Here is a 21,730-nt window from a genome sequence, read left to right as displayed (position 1 = left end):
CAGGGACAAGTACCCCTCAGCCTTTACATATGTTGCTGGAAAATCTGGTGTTTCCTTGTCTGGAACTCACCTAGTTGGAGATTGGCCAAGATCCCCATTTTTGGATTAGAGATTGACTTTGACACAAGGGGGTTTGAAAGAGCCCTCAAGAAGTAGATTCCCAGAGTTGGGTAGGAGTCAATGAATGGGTATGAAGGTTAAAAAAAACCTGGCAGGGATTCTAGGAGGTATTTTGCTTAAATAAATTTTAAATCCAGGAAGAATACCAATTGGCCTTGAAATATTTCCTTAAAAAGTCTTCAACTTTAAAAACTGTGTAAATGTGGCACTTGAAAGGAAAAGTATAAAAATGTTCAATCTTTTTGTCTAAGAAATATCACTTGAGGGAATTAATTGACTTGTAATTTATAATAGTGAAAAACTTGAAACAAACTCAAAGTCCGATGTTTAATAAATTTTAGTATATTAAACTCAGTAGACTACTATGTAGCCATTACACATAGTAAATATGATACCTGAAACAACATGGCAGAGTGTTTACAATATTAAAATGGGTATCTCCAGGAACAAAGCCTGTAAGGAAACTCAAAGAAGTGAAAATAATTAAATGTTGAATGTTAGGAATATGAGCATGCTGATTTCACCTTTTTTTTCCTCCCCCAGTAAATGCACATATTTTACAGAGTGCCCAAGATTCTCAGGCTTAAACCCTGCCACAAAACAGGGTGAATGTTTTAGGCAGCATATGGGATAGAGTCAATCAGGTGGATATATTAATGTCACAATCCTAGCATGGCATGAGAGCTGACCCCAGGGTGAATGAGCCACATCAAGCATATAGATAGAGCTGTCCACACAACCATTTTGTTTTCTAAAGCCAGACTACAACTGAAGTGACTGGAATTCAACCCCATACCCCTCTGTTTAAAGTATTTTCCTTAAAAGTGTTGACGGGAACTAATTCTGTAATTGTTTCCTACATGGTTTTAAGCAATGGTTCTGTCCTCACAGTATGCAAAGTGCCAGATGAAATAGCTATACCACTGTAGATCACTGCGATAATATAGTAGCCTGCATTTATGCACACATTACTTCATTCTCTAGCATGGATGAGAAAAGAAGTACAATTTCAAATTGGGGGACATAGTTTTATATTTTATCCACCTTATTCTGTAAAAAAGCCTGATGTGTATGAAGAGATTAGCTTTTTGAGGGCTGGATCTGAGAATAAAATAACTGATCTTTTTGTTTCTTAGATATTTTTCATGTTATCTTGCTCTTATAAATAAGTGTGTTCTTTTTGAGTGAACAGCAACTGCTCTTCATTAAAATATAGCACATGTACTTCAGAGGGTTGAAGGCAGTAGTGTTCAGTTAATAGCCTTCAACAGATAAGTGACTTTAAAAGCTATTCGTTATTATTCCAGATTTGTTTAAACTACCTGTAAGGCAAGTGGGCCTATATTATTACTGAGAGTTGTTTAGTCTTTTCAGAAGCAGCTTAAATCCAAGACTATTGAAAGTTTTTAAAACTATCATAAATGACTTACCTGTGTTCAATAATATTTTTTAAAGTAATATTAATAATTATAACTCTAAAAAGGAATTTTTAATAAGCCTTCTCATGGAATGTTGTCAAATTACAATCTGTTCATATGAATGTTTTTCAGGTGGAAGTGAATCCTCCTGGGATAAGGATAAGATGCTGTCTCCTCTTGCTGCTCCTGGCCCCCAACATGGAATTACTCATGCAGCCCTGGCTGGTCAGCCAGGCCTTGGGGGTGCTCCTACCCTCAATCCACTGCAGCAGAACCACCTGCTGACCAATAGTATGTATACTATCCTTCCAAAACTTGGTGCATTGAGAAAAATATCATACAAGGACTATTGGAAATCTTGGGCCAGCAAGGCTAGTCTATTTCTCTTAAATAGGGTTTTTAAATTTTAAGTCAGAAAGGTAGATAAAGAGGGATTTATTTGAAAAAGGAGAGAGTTTAGCAGTGATTTTGTAGTGCCATGTGAGCACTCTGGATTCTGAACCCAGTCAAAGTGTAGGGTTTATAGAGTTGAGATAGATTGAAAAGTCAGGTAGCAGAATAAAGGTACATGGGAGATTGTGTAGCAGAGTGGTTAAGAATGTTGGCTATATTCATGTAAAGTTGGTTTTAAATTCCACATCTTTTGAATTCCAAATCACTTTTTTACTTTGGAAAAGTTGGAAAAGTCACCTAACTTTCCCAACTCTTATTGTCCACAATTGCAAAATAGGAATAAAAATATACCCACTCGTTAAGTTTATTATGAGGCTAACAATAATAAAGGAAGTGCTGTTAGCAGTGACTTGCATATAGTAAAGTACTGTATGATTATAACTATCATTATTACTCAGTAACCAAACTACTGCTTATGTATAGAAATTCTGCTTTAGATTATGTTTTTAGGAACTTCAAAGACAGAATTCTTTCTGTAAGAAAATGGGTCTTATATATATTGCTTGACAAAAATCCTACTTTTCCTACAAACAGGAAATCTGAGAGAAGGGGTCCATTCTTTTTTCCCTTAAGATTTTTGTTCTCTCACTAAACCCTAGGATTAAGACAACAAAGGAATTTTGAGATATTTTAATATCATGTCCCAAATCTTATGAAATTTACCAGTTATTAAGCATACAGAATAAGTTATGGTGTCTTACTATAAAGAAGTTATAATCTCAAGAGTGAAATATCTCATAAAAATGGAAAGTTAGTTAAGCAAAGGCAAACAAAATTAATGCTAGGAAAGTTATAAATATTATATTATGAGAAGTCAAAAAAAGGACTAGTGGACTGACTAAGGTAGGCATATCATAAAGGAGGAAAACTTAGAGGGCTTCTGGTTTCTGGTTTGACATGTAGAGGTTAGAAGTTGTCAATCCTGTCTTCATAACAAGAAAAAAGAGGAATCAACAACTCTTTTAGATCCATCTCAGTTTGAGTTCATCTGAGGGCACAGTTATGTCCCAAACCGGAAAGATAGGCAGATACAGAGAATCACAGCATATAGGGAGCAAGAGCAACAGCTGGACATAGTAGAAGCATTTAAAGAGTAATTGAATAGTTGCTGGAGACTCAGTGTGGAAATAGTTTGAGAGGTACTTAGGGAGTCCCAACACTTTCATGAATTTTATTTCCAGGAGCCCCATCAGGTTTTCAGAGTACAGACCTGAGAAAATTACCCTTATGATTCTGGCAGAGGGAGAGGAAAAGTAACCATATCAAAATATTCCCAGTGTGTTGTATCCTACTTAATAAAGGCTTACCCTCAAAGGAAACTATTTTATCAGAGCTAAACTACTTGGTGTTACCAGAGCCTAGCTGACCTGGGGGAAGGGATATACTAAACCCCAGAATCCTGTAGCAGTTGACGTGAGAGAAGGGAGATACACAGCTCCAACCCCTTTAGCCTTCCACATGTGGAAAGTGAATCACTCAACTCTAGCCCTCTCTGACCTTCCTGTCCACCTAAGAAGGAAAAAAGCTGAATAGCACTTGTGAAAGTTACAGCCCAAGGACACAGGCTCTCTAAGAGACTGAGATTAATCATAAAATTATAGAATGCTTATCCTCCCTACACATTTTACCATCATCACAATATGACTCTGTATAATAACACAATGAATTAAAACTGAAAGCCTTAGGCTCTATTTAATAGGATTCTCTATGGAAAATGAAAGACAACAGTGGTTGGGGGAGGAAATTACAGTTACTAATACAACAGCTACAGTAAACAGGAAACATAGACCAGTCTCAGCCAGATAAACATAAAACCTGACACTAAAGGTCTGTATACTTCAGTTACCTTTCCTCACTACATTATTTCTGGCTTTAAACAAAAATAGAATAAAATAAAATAAAAGTTATGGAAAAGGCAAAAAAATCACACTCTGAAGAGATAAAACAATCATTGGAACCAAAGTTAGAGTAGTTATCTAAGATTATCAGACCTAGAATTTTAAATAACTATAATTAATATACCAATAGAACGAAAAAACTAGAAAATGTACAAGAAGAGGTGGGAAATTTAAAGGCGGAAATTCCAAGAATCAAAAGAAAATTTTGGAAATCAAAAATTGTCCAACAAAATGAAGCATGCTTTTGATGTGCTCATCAGTACACTGAACATAATTGAAGAAATAATTTGTAAGCTTGAATATATGTCAATAAAAACCTCCCAAATTGAAAAACAAAGCAAAAAAGGATGAAAACAACAACAACAACAAACAGAATAGAATATCCAAGAACTGTGTGGCAATTACAAAAAGTGTACAATACATGTGATGGGGATACCAGAAAAAAAAGAATGAGGATATGTAACAGAAAAAAATATTTAAAGTAACAATGACTCTCCCTGGCTAGTGTGGCTCAGTTGAATGGGCATGATCCCATGCACTGAAGGGTTGCCAGTAAGATTCTCTGTCAGGGCACCTGCCCTGGTTGCCAGCTCGATCCCTGGTGGGGGGCATGCAGGAGGCAGCCGATCAATGTTCCACTCTCTTATTGATGTTTCTCTCTCTCTCCCTATCCCTTCCTCTCTCTCTAAAAATCAATATAAAAAATCTTTTAAAAAAATTAAAGCAACAATAACTCATTTTTTTTCCAAAATTAACAAGCGATACGAAACCACAGATGCAGGAGCCTCAAAGAGCACACACACACACACACACACACACAGACATATATATATAATCTGTATATAGATGATAGATAGATATAGATGATGATGATAGATAGATGATAGATAGATGATAGATGATAGATAGATAGATAGATAGATAGATGACATAGATGATAGATAGATAGATAGATGATAGATAGATAGATAGATAGATAGATAGATAGATAGATAGATAGATATAGATAGATAGATGATAGATAGATGATGATAGATAGATAGATATAGATAGATAGATAGATAGATAGATAGATAGATATAGATAGATAGATAGATAGATGATAGATAGATAGATGATGATAGATAGATAGATAGATGATAGATGATAGATAGATAGATAGATAGATAGATAGATAGATAGATAGATGATAGATAGATAGATAGATGATAGATAGACAGATAGATAATTGATAGATAGATGATAGATAGATATAGATTAGATAGATAGATAGATAGATAGATAGATAGATAGATAGATAGATAGATGATAGATAGATAGATAGATAGATAGATGATAGATAGATAGATGATAGATAGATGATGATAGATAGATAGATGATGATAGATAGATAGATAGATGATAGATAGATAGATAGATGATAGATAGATAGATATAGATAGATATAGATAGATAGATGATAGATAGATGATAGATAGATAGATGATAGATAGATAGATAGATAGATAGATAGATAGATAGATAGATAGATAGATAGATAGATAGATATAGATAGATAGATGATAGATAGATATAGATAGATAGATAGATGATAGATAGATGATAGATAGATAGATAGATAGATAGATAGATAGATAGATGATAGATAGATGATAGATATAGATAGATAGATAGATAGATAGATAGATAGATAGATAGATAGATAGATGATAGATAGATGATAGATAGATGATAGATGATAGATGATAGATAGATGATAGATGATAGATAATAGATAGATGATAAATAGATGATAGATGATAGATAGATGATAGATAGATGATAGATAGATAGATGATAGATAGATAGATAGATGATAGATAGATAGATGATAGATAGATATAGATAGATAGATGATAACTAGATAGGTTATAGTCAAACTGGAAAACCAAAAACAAGGAAAATATCTTGAAAGAAGACAGAAAAAAACACACACCTCCTTATCCATACAGGAACAAAGATAAGAATTACATTGTACTTATCTTCAGAAACCAGATAAGCAAGAATAGAGTGATATGAAATATTTAATGTTAAAAGAAAAAATACCCACCAACTTAAAATTTTGTATCCAGTGAAATTTATTTTTAAAAGTAAAGAAGAAATAAAACTATTTGCAGTCAAGCAAAATTTGAGGAAATTTGTAACTGTACCAATTAATCTGCCCTGTAAAAATATTAAAAGGTCTTCAGAGAGAAGGAAAATGATATAGGTCAGAAACTTGGATTTATATAAAGAGAGGAAGAGTGTTAGAGAAAGAATAAATTAAAGTAAATCTACAACTCAAAAAGTCTGAATCAGAAAGAAATAAAAAATTTGAACAGACCAGTTACTGGTAGGGACATAGAATCCATAATCAAAAATTTCCCAATTAAGAAAAGCTCAGGAACAGATGGCTTTATTGATGAATTTTACCATATACTTACAAAAGAATGAACACCAATCATTCTCAAACTCCTCCAAAAATTTGGAAGGAGGGAACATTCACAAATTCATTTTATGAGGCAAGCATTATTCTGATATTACTATCAGGAAAAGAAACTACAGGAAAAAATAAACCTTTTAATAAAACTTTTTAATAAAATATCAGCAAACTAAATTCAGCAGCACATTAAAAAGATCAAGTGGGATTTATCCAAGGGATGCAAGGATGGTTCAACAAATCAGGGTGATGCATCACATTAATAGAATGAAAGAAAAGAATCATTTTATCATTTCAGTAGACACATAAAAGTCATTTGACAATGTTCAACATATATACATGATTATAACTCTTTACAAATTAGACATAGAAGAAACAAATTTCATCATAATGAAATCTGCATGTGACAAACTCACAGCTAATATATTCAACAGTGAAAGGTAGAAAGATTTTCCTCTAAGATCAGGAGCAAAACAAGGGTGTCCACTCTCACCACTCCTATTCAACATAGTATTGGAAGTCCTTGCTAGGGCAATTAGATAAGGAAAAAAAATATCAGAATTTAAAAGGTAGAAGTAATAGTTTTTTCTATTTGTAGATGACATAATTTTCTATATCGAAAAATCCTAAAGAGTGAACCAAAAAACTGTTAGAGCTTATCAATGAATTCAGTAAAATTGTAGGATACAAAATTAACATACAAAAATCAGTAGAGTTTCTATACACTAACAACAAATTATCTGAACAAGCATTAAAGAAGTTATTTCCTTTTGCAATAGCATCAAAAATAATGAAATATTTAATAAGAAATTTAACTAAGAACGTGAAATATCTCTACTCTGAAAACTATAAATTATTTATGAAAGAAAACGAAAAAGGTCAATAGAAAGGTATTTTATATGTGTTGACTGGAAAAATAATATGATTTAAACCTCAATACTACCTGAAGCTATCTATAGATTCAATGCACTCCCAGTCAAGATTCCAATGGCATTTATTACAGAATTAGGGGGGGGAATGCTCTTGAAACATACACACACACACACACACACACACACACACACATATATATATATATATATATGTATGTATGTATGTATGTATGTATGGAATGACAAAGACCTGGAATAGCCAAATATATTCTGAGAAAGAAGAGCAAAATAGGATGCATCACACTTCCTGATTTCAAGCTATACTTTAAAGCTATAGCCATCAAAACAGTATGGTACTAGTATACAAACAGAGGAGTAGAAAAATAGAATAGAATTAAGAGTCCAGAAATAAATGCAAGTAAATATGCTCAACTAATATTTGACAAGGGAACTAATAATACTCAATGGAGAAAAAAGTCTCTTTAGTAAACAGTGTTAGAAAAATTGAATATTCACATGTGAAGGAATGAAAATTGATCCCAATCTCACACCATCGTATATATTATCTCAAAATGGATTAAAAATTTAAATATAAGATGTAATCCTCTCCCGTTCCATCCATGCTGTCCCAAAGAGTAAGAGATCTTTCTTTTTTACTACTGCGTAGTATTCAATGGTATAAAGGTATCATAGCTTTTTTATCCACTCATCTACTGATGGGCACTTGGGCTGTTTCCAGATCTTAGCTATTGTGAATTACTCTGCTATGAACATAGGGGTGCATAAGTTCTTTCTGATTGGTGTTTCAGGTTCCTCAGGATATATTCCTAGAAGTGGGATCACTGGGTCAAATGACTTTCCCATATTTAATTTTTTGAGGAAACTCCATACTATTTTCCATAGTGGTTGCATCAATCGACATTCCCACCAGCAGTGTACTAGGGTGCCCTTTTCTCCACATCCTCCCCAGCACTTGTTTGTTGATTTGTTGATGGTAATCATTCTTACAGGTGTGAAGTGATATCCCATTGTGGTTTTAATTTGCATCTCTCTGATGATTAGTGACTTTGAGCATTTTTGTCTCTTGGCCATCTGCATGTCTTCTTTGGAGAAGTGTCTATTTAGGTCCTAAGCCAGTCAGAGAAGGACAAGTATCACATGATCTCACTCATATGTGGCATATCATCAACAAAATAAACTGATGAACAAAATAGATCCAGAAACATAGCAGCATGGAACAGACTGAAGAATCTCAGAGGGAAGGCGGGGCTGGGGGAGTGGGTGGAGGGAGGTTAAGTAAAGTACTTATATGTTTAAATGCATAACCCATAAACATAGACAGTATTAATGGGAAGGCCTGGGGGTGGGGGTGCAGGGGGAAGGGGGGTAATGGGGGAAAAAGGACAAGAGATGCCAGGCTGGTGTGGCTTAACCTGTGAGTATCAGCCTACATACCTGGAGGTCACAGTTTGATTCCCTGTCAGGGCACATGCCCGGGTTTGGGGCTCTATCCGAAATAGCTGGGTGTGCAAGAGGCAGCCGATAGATAGTTCTCTCTCATCATTGATATTTCTATCTCTCCCTCTTCCTTCCTCTCTCTGAAATCAATAAAAATATTTTTTTTTAAAAAAAGAAAGACGAGAGATAGCAAATGCCAGCATGGATGTGGAGAAAGGGAACCTTGTACGCTGTTGGTGAGATTGAAAATTGGTACAGCCACTATGAAAAAGAATGTGGAGGATCCTCAAAAAAATAAAATAGTACAACCATATGATCCAGCAATTTTACTTTTGGGCATGTATACAAAGATAACAAAAACAGTAACTTGAAAACGTATCTGCACCTTCATTTTCATATCAGCATTACTTACAATAGCCCAGACATGGAAACAACCTAATTGTTCATCAGTGGTTGAATGGATAAAGAGGTCGTAGCACACACACACACACACACACACACCCTGGAATATTATTCAGCCATAAAAAATGAGGAAATTTTACCATTTGCAACAACATGAATGGACACTGAAGGCATTATGCTAAGTGAAATAAGAAAAAGAAATACTGTGTGATCTTTATGATGTCACTTACATGTAAAATCTGAAAAATTTTTTTATAAAAAAAGGCATCAGAATTGTGGTTTCCAGAGTTGGAAGTGGAGGAGAAGTTGGAGGAAGATGGTCAAAAAATAAACTTCCAGATAAATAAGTAGAGATGTAATGTACAATATGACTATAGTTTACAGTGCTATATTATATATAGGAAAGTTGTTAAGAGAATAAATCCTAAGAGTTCTAGGCACAAGGATAAATTTTTCCCCTTTTTTCTTCTTTCTTTTCCTTTTATTGTATTTATATGAGTAAGTGGATGTTAGCTAAACTGATTGTGGTAGTCAATTCACAATATGTATAAATCAAACTATCGTGCTGTATATCTTAAACTTACGGAGTGACCTGTCAATTTTTTCTTAATAAAACTAGAGGATAAAATTTTAAAAATTAAAAACGATTAAGGTAAATAATATATATGTTTTTCTTATTCTTAATGTAAAAATAGAATTTTGTTCAAAATAATAATAACAACAATGTATTGGGTGATTACATCTTATTGATGAGTGATATAAATGACATCATTATAAGGAACAGGAGGGAGGAAATGGAAATACTCTGCTATAAAGCACTTGCACTACACATGACGAGGTATAGTGTTATTTGAAAGTAGGCTTAGATAAGTTGTAAATGTATACTGCAAACTCCAGGGCAACCACTTAAATATTTTAAAATAAATATAATTAATATGATAAGAGAGAAGAGAAAAAAGAGTCATATAAAGGGCTCACTTAACAACAGAGAAGGTAACAAAAGTGTGGAAGGCAAGATTATTTTAAAAAGGACAATGAATAAAAAACTGTAACAAATATGATGGCTCTTTATCCAATTATAAGTAGTCACTTTAAATATGATTGACCTAAATACACCAATTAAAAGCACTGTCCCATGTGCTCAAGTGACCTGGTATGTTGATGTCTCTGCCATTACTTAAATGCAACATACATTTTATATAACTATGTTTCAAGCAAAAACCAAAACAATGCAAACCAACATCAACAACAATAATGGAGACTGTCAGAGTAGATAACAAAGTAAGACTGAACTCTATGTTGTCTATATGAAATTCACTGTAAATACAAAAGCACATATTGATTAAAAGTAAAAAATTTGAGAAATATATACTATGCTAACACTAATCAAAGAAAGCAGGATTAGCTATATTAATTTCAGACAAAGCAGATTCAAAGCAAGGAAGATTCTTAGGGTTAAGAGGGGCATTACATGATGATAAAGAGGTCAGTTCTTCAAGAAGATGATAAAAAGTCTTAATGTGTTTACTCCTATTAACAGAGGCAAAAACTTATAGAACTTTCAGGAGAAATAGATGAATCCACTATTAATTTTGGAGACTTCAATACCCATCTATTGGAAAGGGACATATCCAGTGGGCAGAAAGTCAGGAAGGGTGTAGTTGAACTGATTAGCGCATCAATAAAAGAAAACACATTTGTCTTAAATTCACATGAAACATTCACCAAGATAGACTACATTCTGGTCCATAAAATATACTTTAACAAATTTAAAAGAATAGAAATCATATAAACTATTGTCTCAGTCATAATGGAATAAAACTAAGAATTAATAACAGAAAAACAGCTGGAATATCCAAAAATACTTGGGAATTAAACAGCACATGTCTAAGTAAAGTATGTCAAAGAAGAAATCTTAAGAATATTTTATTTTATTATTTTTATTTTTAATATATCTTTATTGATTTCAGAGAGAGGAAAGGAGAGGGAGAGAGAGATAGAAACATCAGTGATGAGAGAGTCATTGATTGGCTAGCCTGCAACCGGGGAACGTGTCCTGACCAGGAATCGAACCCTGATCCCCTGTATCCTAGGTTGACGCTCAACCGCTGAGCCAAGCCCAGCCGGGCTCAAGAATATTTTAAAATAAATGAAAATAAAAATGTCATCAAAATTTGTAGGATACAGCAAAAGCAATACTTAGAAATTTATAAGATTGAATGAATGTTAAAAACAAAAAGGTGTGGCTCAGTGGTTGACTGTCAATCTGAGAACCAGGAGGTCAAGATTCGATTCCTGGTCAGGGCGTGTTCGGAGTTGTGGGCTCAATCCCAAGTGGGGGATATGCAGGGGGTGGGGAGAGGGGTGGCCAATCAGTGACTCTCTCTCATCGTGGATGTTTCTGTCTCTCTTTCCCTCCCCCTCTCTCTGAAATCAATAAAAACATGTCAAAAAAGAGATAAAATCAACAATTTCTTATTTTAGGAAACTAGAAAAAGACAAGAAAATTAAATCCAAAGCAGAAGAAAGTAATTAATAAAAATTAGTACAGAAATCAATGAAAATCAGAAATCACTAGAGAAAAATCAATGAAAGCAAAAGCTGATTCTTTGAAATGATTAATAAAATTGATAAAGCTCTATCCAGGTTAATTAAGAAAAAGAGAAGATAAAAATTATTAATATCAGAAATGAAAGTGGGGCTAACACTGCTGACACCATTCCATTGAAAGGATAATAAAGGTTAATCAACTCTGTTTCTACAAGTTTGGTAACCTGATGAAATGGACCAATTTGTTAAAATATATAATCTACACATGCTCATACAATAAGAATTTGTTATTCCGTATAAGTCTATATCTATTAAAGAAATTGTCTCAATAAAATAGGAAGCACCAACTCCATATGGCTTCACTGGTAAACTCTACCAAACATTTAAGGAAGAAAATATAACAATTTTCTACAGTCTTTTCCAGAAAATAGAAGCAACAGGAATACTTCTTGTCTCATTCTATAATGCCAGCATTACGCAATTACCAAAACTAAACAAAGACATTACAAGTAGAAACAATAGACCAATATTTCTCATGAGTATATATACAAAAATTCTCAATAAAATATTAACAAATCAAATCCAGCAATGTAGAAAAACAATTATACACTATAAAGAAATGGGATTTATTCCAGTTAAGAAGAAAAATCATATGATTTTAACAATAGATGCAGAAAAAGAATGTGACAAAGTGAAATAACTTCTAATAAAAACTGTCAGAAAAGTAGAAATAAAGGGGAACTTCTTCAACTTGATAAAGAACATCAACCAAAAAAAAATTTCTACTGTTATCATCACACTTAATTGTGAGAAACTATGTGCCTTTCCCCTAAGATCAGAAACATCAAGGATGCCTCCTCTCATCACACCTGTCCATCATTGTACAGGGAGTCCTAGGCTAATACAATATGAAAAGTAAAGGACATAGCAGGTATACATATATTGGGACAAAAGTAATTGTCTTTGTTCAAAGATGGCATGATTGTCTATGTAAAAATATCCAAAAGATTTACAAAAATCTCCTGGATCTAATAAAGGACTATGGCATGGTAGTTTATAAAAGTCAATTGCTTTCCTATATACCTGGAATGAAAAAATGTTATTTGAGATTTAAAATGCAAAGCCATTGCCTGATCAGTGTGGGTCAGTGATTGAGCGTAGACCTATGATCCAGGAGATTGCAGTTAGATTCCTGGTCAGGGCACATGCCAGGGTTGCAGGCTCGATCACCAGTAGGGGGCATGCAGGAAGCAGCCTATCAGTGACTCTCATCATTGATGTTTCTCTCTCCCTCTCCCTTCCTCTCTTTGAAATCAATAAAAACATATTTTTTAAAAAAAATTTAATGCAGAGCCATTGAAATTAGCAATAAAAAAATGAAATACTTAGGTATAAACCTGACAAAATAATAAGATCTTTAGAAAAAATACTACAAAACTCTGATGAAAGAAATCAAGTAATATCTATGTAAGTGAGGAACATTCTATGTTTATATATAAGAAAACACAGTATCATTAAGATGTTAGTTCTTTCTACCTTGACCTATGCATTTGATGCAATCCTAATCTAAATCCAGGTAAGTTATTTTGTAGATATTAACAACCTGATTCTAAAGTTTATGTGGAAAGCAAAAGGCCCACAATAGCCAACACAACAGTGAAGAAAAACAAAGTCAGTCAACTGATCCTACCCTACTTCAAGATTTGCTATAAACCTACAGTAGTCAAGATAGTGTGTATTGGGGGGGGGGAGGGGAAGACAAAAAAATCATTATAACAGAATAGAGAGCCCAGAAATATATCCATGAAAATGTAGTCAACTAATATTTGATTAAAGAGCAAAGGCAATTAAATGGAGAAATCATAATCTTTTCAATAACTCACACTGGAACAACTAGGTACCTGCATGTAAAAAATAAAAAGAATCTAGACACAGACCTTGCACTCTTAACTCAATCTGGATCATGGACCTAAATATAAATTTTAAAATTCTAACACTATTAGAAGGTAACATCAGAGAAAACCTAGGTGATGTTGAGTTTTGCAATGAGCTTTCAGGTACAACCCCAAATGTACGATTCTTAATAAAAATGATAAATAGAACGGATACGTTAAAATTTTAAAAATTAAACTGTCTTATGAAACACGCTGTTAAGAAAATGAAAAAGACAAGTGACAGAATGGGATAAAATCTTTATGAAATATATACTTGATGGGCTGATAGAAAATGTACAAAGAACTCTTAAAAGTCAACACTAAGAAATAAAAAAAAAAATAAATAAATAAATAGCCAAAGACCTAAACAGACAGACACCTCATCAAGTAAGATACACAGATGGCAAATAAGCATATGAAAATATGCTCAACATCGTATGTCATTAGTTAATTTCAAATAAAAACTATTTACCCCTACACAACTCCTTCAACATCAATTGCTAGTAAGGATATGGAGCAACAGACTCTCATTTATTGCTGGTGGGAATGCAAAATGGTACAGCCACATTGTAAACTTCTTGGCCATTTCTCACAGAGCAAAATATAGTTTTTTCCTATTAATCTAAATGAATTGAAAACTTAAGTCCACACAAAAATTTACATACCAAAGTTTACAGAAACTTTATTCATAATTGCTAAAAGTTAAAAGCAACAAAGATGTTTTTCAATAGGAGAATGAGTTAACAAACTGGTACATCCATATCATGGAACAGTAGTTAGGAAAAAAAATCAAATTGGCTATAAAGACTTGAAAAGACTTGGATTAATCTTAAGTGCATTTTGTTAAGTGAAACAAAGCTAGTCTGAAAAGACTAAATAGTGTATGATTCCACCTATATGGCATTCAAGACAGTAAAAGCCAAAAGACAGTAAGAGCACTGAAATTATTTTATGTGATACTTTAATGGTAGATGCACAATATTATGCATTTGTAAAAAGCCGTAGAATGTGCAACACAAAGAATGAACCATAATGCAAACCATGAACTGTATTGAATAATAATATATGAATGTAGATTCATCAATTGTAGCAAATGTACCACAGTGCTAGTACAGACATTATTAAGCAGGAAACTGCTGGTGGAGAGGAAGTGTACAGAAAGTCTGTGTAAAAAAGTCATTTATTTTGGTAAATCTAAAACCACTCTAAAAAGAAAGTCTCTTTACCTTTTAAAGGTGGCAAACATTTACCATATCTACCAAAATAGGGTTAGAGAAGTAGATTCCAGAGAGAGGCATGGACAGACAAGAATGAACGTTAAGGTGAATTAAAACTGTAGAGAGCTGCAAATAGTACATTGGGGCCAGAGTGCAGCATACATAGAGGAATACATTGGGATATTAAAGCTAGAAAAGTAATTTCACATGAAACCTAAGAGCTTAAATATTTTATTCTGGATACAGGAAGTAGCCACTGAGAGTCTTAAAATTGACTCGGAAAGACAAATGAAACAGAATAGGAAAACCAGCCAGGAAGACAGAGTACCAACCAGGTACCATGGAATTGGTGCCTGCCTGTAGGAATGGCAAGATACTACAGAGGTCAACGTGACTTGGAAATGGAATGAATGTGGCATTTTAGAGGGACGATTAAAGTATTATTAAAGTTTTAAGCCTTTATGGTTAGGAAGAAGTGGTGTGATGAACTTACATAAAAGTTATAGGAGTTGTTGACTGGAAAGAGATGACCTATGTCAGTAATTTTTAATAATAATTTGTTTTCATTACCATATTGGTACAAAGTCTGTACATTTCTGGCATTTGACTAAATGAGCCAGATTGCTGGAATGTTGTGTGCTATTGATGGCTCTCAATTTAATGTTTTCATCTTTGGGAAAAGGTTGACTTACATAATTCAATATTTGCATATGCTTTGCATGTGCAACTCAAGTGGGGTCAGTGTGAGTTTCCTGTAATGTAAATATTAGCTTAGAGTATAAGGTAGTACAGTAAAATGACGGTTAGTTATTGCAGGTCATGATATGAAAGTGAAACTTTTAAGTCCTTGATGGTCATTTGAAATGTTGTATGAATTAGATTTTAAACTGTCAATGGGTGGGTAAATTCTGTTTGTAGTTTGCATTTAGTTTGCAAGTCAATTGGACTTTAAGTAGGCATATGCCTTAATACAGCCAGATGGTATCTGAATGATGCTGAAAATCTTTGGAGAATAAGGAAAAATTACTACACTGTTAAGGAAAATGTAAATTGAACAAAGACTTATTTAAGCATTTGAGTGGTAAAGGGAGGCACTGATGGCTACTTTTCATCTACAGTTTGATCAATTTGCTACTAAAACACAGTATATGAAGAATTTAAGTTTCTAATTATCTTAGGTTTGTGGTGAATGAGAGCCTTATACAGAAGCTTATTTAAAACATTAATAGTTGCTAATGTTGAGAATGAAATGAAGGTTTTAGGGGAAAAATGAGCAGTGATTAATTTAATGTATGTTATGGGACATGCCATCATTATAGCAAAGCTGTATGATGAGTAAAGTATAAAATGTATGTGCATATAATTAATTTTGGAAGGCTAACTGAAAATAAACTTCTAGTTTAAAAGGGGGTGTAGAAGGACATTTTGGATTCAGTGTTTACACAGTTTTGAGGCTTCTACAATAAATAAATACTCACATGAGAAATATTTCATAATTGAAAAGTTTGGTTTGGTAGGTTGCTTCTGAAAAAAAGATTTATAAATATTTTTATACATAATGAGTCATAAGCAAAGTGACAGGGGAAAAGCTTAAAATACTTTACTAATATTCTCTGGGAATCTGGACCCATAAAGAGTACAGAATATGCTCCCCTTCATGGATTCCAAACAAAAATTATGTTTCAAGCTATTTTTTTACTATTTTTTATTTTATTTTATTAATTTTTTTTTTTGTTTAAAATATTACAGATGTCCCCTTTTCTCCACAATGACCCATTCCACCCCGTCCCATCCCCCTCCCCAGTCCCTCTCCCCACCATTGTCCCTATCCTTGGGTTGTGCATATATGCATATAAATTCTTTGGTTAATCTCTCCCCCTCTACCCACCCGCCCTCCTCCATCCATCTGACATTTGTCAGTCTGACCTATGCTTCCATGTCATTGAATCTATTCTGTTCATCAGTTTAAGTTCTTTAGAATCCACATATAAGCAAGATCATGTGTCATTTGCCTTTCTCTGCCTGGTTTATTTCACTTAGCATAATATTCTCCAGGTCCATACATTCTGTCCCAAAGGGTGTGAGATCATTCTTCTTTACAGCTGCATAGTATTCCATGGTGTAAATGTCCCAAAGCTTTTTTATCCACTCATCCACTGATGGGCGTTTGGGTTGTTTCCAGAGCTCAGCTATTGTAAACTGCATTGCTATGGACATAGGGGTGCATATATTCTTTCTGATTAGTGCTTCAGGATTCTTAGGATATATTCTTAGAAGTGGGATCAATGGGTCAAAAGGTGGCTCCATTTCTAATTTTTTGAGGAACCTCCATACTGTTTTCCATAGTGGTTGCAACAGTTTGCATTCCCACCAGCAGTGTACCGGGTTTCCCCTTTATCCACACCCTCGCCAGCACGTCATTTGTTGATTTGTTGATGGTAGCCATTCTGACAGGTGTGAAGTGATATCTCTTTGTGGTTTTAATTTGCATCTCTCTGATGATTAGCAACACTAACCATTTTCTTATGTGTCTCTTGGCCATCTGTATCAACTCTTTGGAGAAGTGTCTGTTCAGGTCCTTTGCCCACTTCTTTATTGAGTTGATTGTCTTCCTCTTGCTGAGTAGTATGAGTTCATTGTATACTTTGGAAATTAGCCCCTTATCAGATACATCCTTGGCAAATATGTTTTCCCAGACAATGGGGTTCCTTTGTATTTTGAATCTGTTTTCATTTGCTGTGCAGAATCTTTTTAGTTTGATGTAGTCCCATATGCTTATTTTTTCTTTTGTTTCACTTGCCGTAGGAGATGTATCAGTGAAAATTCCACTACATGGGATGTCTGTGACTTTACTGCCTATGTTTTCTTCCAGGATTTTTATGGTTTCGTGACTTACATTTAAGTATTTTATCTATTTTGAGTTTATTTTTGTGCATGATGAAAGTTGGTGGTCTAGTTTCATTCTTTTGCATGTATCTGTCCAATTTTTACAGCACCACTTATTGAAGAGACTGTCTTTACTCCATTGGATGCTCTTGCCTCCTTTTTCAAATACTAACTGATCATAATGGCTTGGGTTTATTTCTGGGGTCTCTGTTCTGTTCCATTGATCTATATATTTGGTTTTGTACCAATACCAGGCTGTTTTGATTACAATGACTTTGTAGTAGAGTTTGATGTCCAGCAAAGTGATCTCTCCCACTCTCTTCTTTTTTCTAAAAATGGCTGCAGCTATTTGGGGTGTTTTTTGTTCCATATAAATTTTCAAAATGTTTGTTATAACTCTGTGAAATATGCTGTTGGTATTTTAACAGGAATTGCATTGAATTTATAAATTTCTTTGGGTAGTATGGACATTTTCATGATATTAATTCTTTTAATTGTTTAAATCTTCCTCTATTTCTTTTTTCAGTGTCACGTAGTTTTCCTACTACAGGTCTTTTACATCCTTGGTTTAGTTTATTCTTAGGTATCTTATTTTTTTGTTGCAATAGTAAATGGTATTGATTTTTAGTTTCTCTCTCTAAAAGTTCGTTGTTGGTGTATAACAGTGCCATTGATTTCTGGATATTGATTTTTGGATCCAGCTACCTTGTGAAATTCGTTTATCAAATATAGTAGTACTTTGATGGAGCCTTTAGGGATTTCTATGTATAATATGTCATCTGCAAATAATGACAGTTTTACTTCCTCCTTTCCAATTTGGATACCTTTTATGTTTTCTTCCTGTCTGATGGCTATGGAAAGGACTTCCAGTACTATGTTGAATAAGAGTGGTGAAAGTGGATATCCCTGTTTTGTTTCTGTTTTTAATGGAAATTGTTTTGGTTTTTGCCCATTGAGCATGATGTTGGCAGTAGGTTTGTCATATGTCATCTTTATTAGGTTGCGGTATGAGCCCTCTATTTCCACTTTGCTGAGAGTTTTTATCAGAAATGTGTGCTTGATCTGGCAAATGTTTTTACTGCATCTATTGATATGATCATATGATTTTTATCCTTTATTTTGTTTATGTGATGCATCTCATTTATTGATTTGCGGATGTTGTACCGGCCTTGCATGGGTGGAATAAATCCCACTTGATCCTGGTATATGATCTTTTTTATGTATTGCTGGATCTGGTTTGCTAGTATTTTCGTGAGGATTTTAGCATCTATGTTCATTAGGTATATTGGCCTGTAATTTTCTTTCTTTGTAGTGTCTTTATCTGGTTTTTGGATTAGGATGATGCTGGCATCATAAAAAGAATTTGGGAGTTTTCCCTCTTGAATTTTCTGGAATAGTTTGAATAGAATAGCTGTTAATTCTTCTTTGAATATTTGGTAAAACTCACCTGTAAATCCATCTGATTCAAGACTTTTGTTTGCTGGGAGTTTTTTGATTAAGGCTTCAATTTCATTAGTTGTTATTGGCCTATTCAGGCTTTCTGCCTCTTCTTGATTCAGCTTTGGAAGGTTGTGTGCTTCTAGGAATTTGTCCATTTCACCCATGATGTCCAGTTTGTTGGCATACAGTTGTTCATAGTTGTTCATAGTATTTTCTTACAGTCCTTTGTAATTCTATTGGGTAGATTGTTATATCACCTCTTTCATTTCTGATTTTATTTATTTGGGTCCTCTCTCTTTGTTTCTTAGAGAGTATGGCTAAAGGTGCATCAATCTTATTTATGTTTTCGGATTACCAGCTCTTGATTTCACTGATTTTTTGAAGTGTTTTTTTAGTTTCTATATCATTAATTTCTGCTTTGATCTTTACTATTTCCTTCCTTCTACTTCCTCAGAGCTTTTCTTGCTGTTCTCATTCTAGTTCTTTTTGCTGTTGTGTTAGATGGTTCATTAGATATTTTTCTTGTTTCTTGAGATAGGCCTGTAGTGCTATGAATTTTCCCCTCAGGACTGCTTCCTCTGTGTCCCATAGATTTTGGGTTGTTGTCTGTTCATTTTCATTTCTTTCCATAAAATATCTGATTTCTTCCTTGACTTCATTGGTAACCATTCATTGCTTAATAGGATATTATTTAGCCTCCATGTGTTTGAATATTTTTGAGTTTTTTTTATAGTGATTGATTTCTAGTTTCATGGCCTTGTGATCCGAGAAGATGCTTGATATGATTTCAATCTTCTTGTATTTGTAGAGACTTGCCTTGTGCCCTAACATGTGGTCTATGTTTGAGAATGTTCCACATGCACTTCAGAAGGATGTGTATTCTGCTGCTTTGGGGTGAAATGTTCTCTAAATGTTAATTAAATCTATTAGATCTAGTGATTCATTTAAGGTCTGTGTTTCCCTGTTGATTTTTTTGTCTTGATGATCTGTCTAATGCTTACAGTGAGGTGTTAAAGTCCCCCACTATGATTGTGTTGCTTTCAATATCCACCTATAGACCACCAAGAAATTTTTTGTATACTTTGGTTCTCTTATACTGGGTGCGTAAATGTTTATAAGGGTTATTTCCTCCTGCTTGATTGATCCCTTTAGTATTATGTAGTGATCATCCTTGTCTCTTGTTGCGGTCTTTATTTTGAAGTCTATTTTATCAGAAATAAGAATTGCTACTCTAGCTTTCTTTTCCTTTCCATTTGCATGGAATATTTTATTCTATCCCTTCACTTTTAGCCTGTGTGAGTCTTTTGCTCTCAGGTGGGTGTCTTGTAGACAGCATATATTTGGGTCCTATTTTCTTATCCATTCTGCTACCCTATGTCTCTTGATTGGACCATTTATTCCATTTACATTTAAGATTACTATTGATATCAACTTATTTAATGCCATTTTTCCCTTTATGCTGATGTACATTTCTCTCACTATTCCTTATTTTTCTTAGAGCAGTCCTTTTAGCATTTATTGCAATGCTGGTTTGGTGGTACTAAATTCCTTTAGCCTTTTTTTGTCTGATAAACTCTTTATTTCACCTTCAAATTTAAATGATAGCCTTGCTGGATAAAGCAAATTTGGTTGCATGTTCTTGCTTTTCATTACTTTGAGAACTCCATGCCACTCCCTTCTTGCCTGAAGAATTTCTGTTGAGTAACCAGCTGTCACCTTTATGGGGGTTCCCGTGTAGGTCACTGCTTGTCTCTCTCTTGCAGCCCTTAATATTTTCTCTTTGTTCCTGACATTTGCGATTTTAATTATGATGTGTCTTGGAGTGGGTCTCTTTGGGTTCCTCTTGTTTGGAACCCTCTGTGCTTCCTGAACTTGTGTGGCTTTCTCCTTCACCAGCCATGGGAAGTTTTCTATCATTATTTCTTCCACCAAGTTCTCTCTCCCTTGCTCTCTTTCCTCTTCCTCTGGATCTCCTATAATACGAATGTTGCTTCACATCATGTTTTCCTAAAGCTCCCTTAGACTGTCCTAATGCTTTTCTAATGTTTTTTTCTTTTTGCTGTTCTGATTAAGTTATTTTTTTTTTTACCTTGTCTTTTAAGTCACTTATTCTATCCTCTGCTTCATTGAGCCGGCTTTTAATATCTTCCATTGTATTCTTGATATCAGATACAGCATTCTTTATTTTTGTCTCATTTTTGTTTATGTTATGTATCTCTTTTTTCATGTTTTCACTAAGGTCCTCTATCTTATCCTCTATTCCTTGTTTTTCTCATTAACTTCCTTGAGCATCTTTATAATCAATATTCTCAACTCTTTTTCTGATAGCTTGCTTAACTCCATCTCAAAAATCTTTTTCTGGAGATTTTTCTTCTTTCATTTGGGGATTGCTTCGTTGTCTCCCCATTTTGGTAGGTCTTAGTGTTTGTATCTATATATTAGATATATTTGCTGTCTCCCAGTCTTGTGGGATGGGATTTTGTCTTGTCAGTCCAGTGGAGCCCAGAGGTGTGTTTTCCTCATACCTCTGAGCTTTTTGCTCTAGGTGTGTCCCTTTTTTTGATGTCCCTTTTGTGGTTTCTTTGGGTTCTCCTGTTGTGATTGGGTCTAGATTGTTGTTGATC

The 21,730-nt window shown here is 34.0% G+C and overlaps 1 protein-coding gene across 1 annotated transcript in view; it reads left to right on the top strand.

Annotated features, from left to right (window-relative positions):
• The window catches only part of DACH2 (dachshund family transcription factor 2), a 679,609-nt gene that overhangs the window by 514,437 nt on the left and 143,442 nt on the right, over positions 1-21,730 (top strand). Inside the window, exon 6 of the mRNA XM_081125625.1 lies at positions 1,671-1,829. Coding sequence (XP_080981751.1) covers positions 1,671-1,829 — 159 coding nt within the window. The remainder of the gene's footprint in view (positions 1-1,670; positions 1,830-21,730) is intronic.

The sequence above is a fragment of the Miniopterus schreibersii genome (genome assembly GCF_964146895.1).
Source record: "Miniopterus schreibersii genome assembly, chromosome: X".
Taxonomy (NCBI): domain Eukaryota; kingdom Metazoa; phylum Chordata; class Mammalia; order Chiroptera; family Miniopteridae; genus Miniopterus; species Miniopterus schreibersii.
The sequence above is the reverse complement of the archived record's forward strand: the minus strand, read 5'-3'. Positions and strand labels throughout refer to the sequence as shown.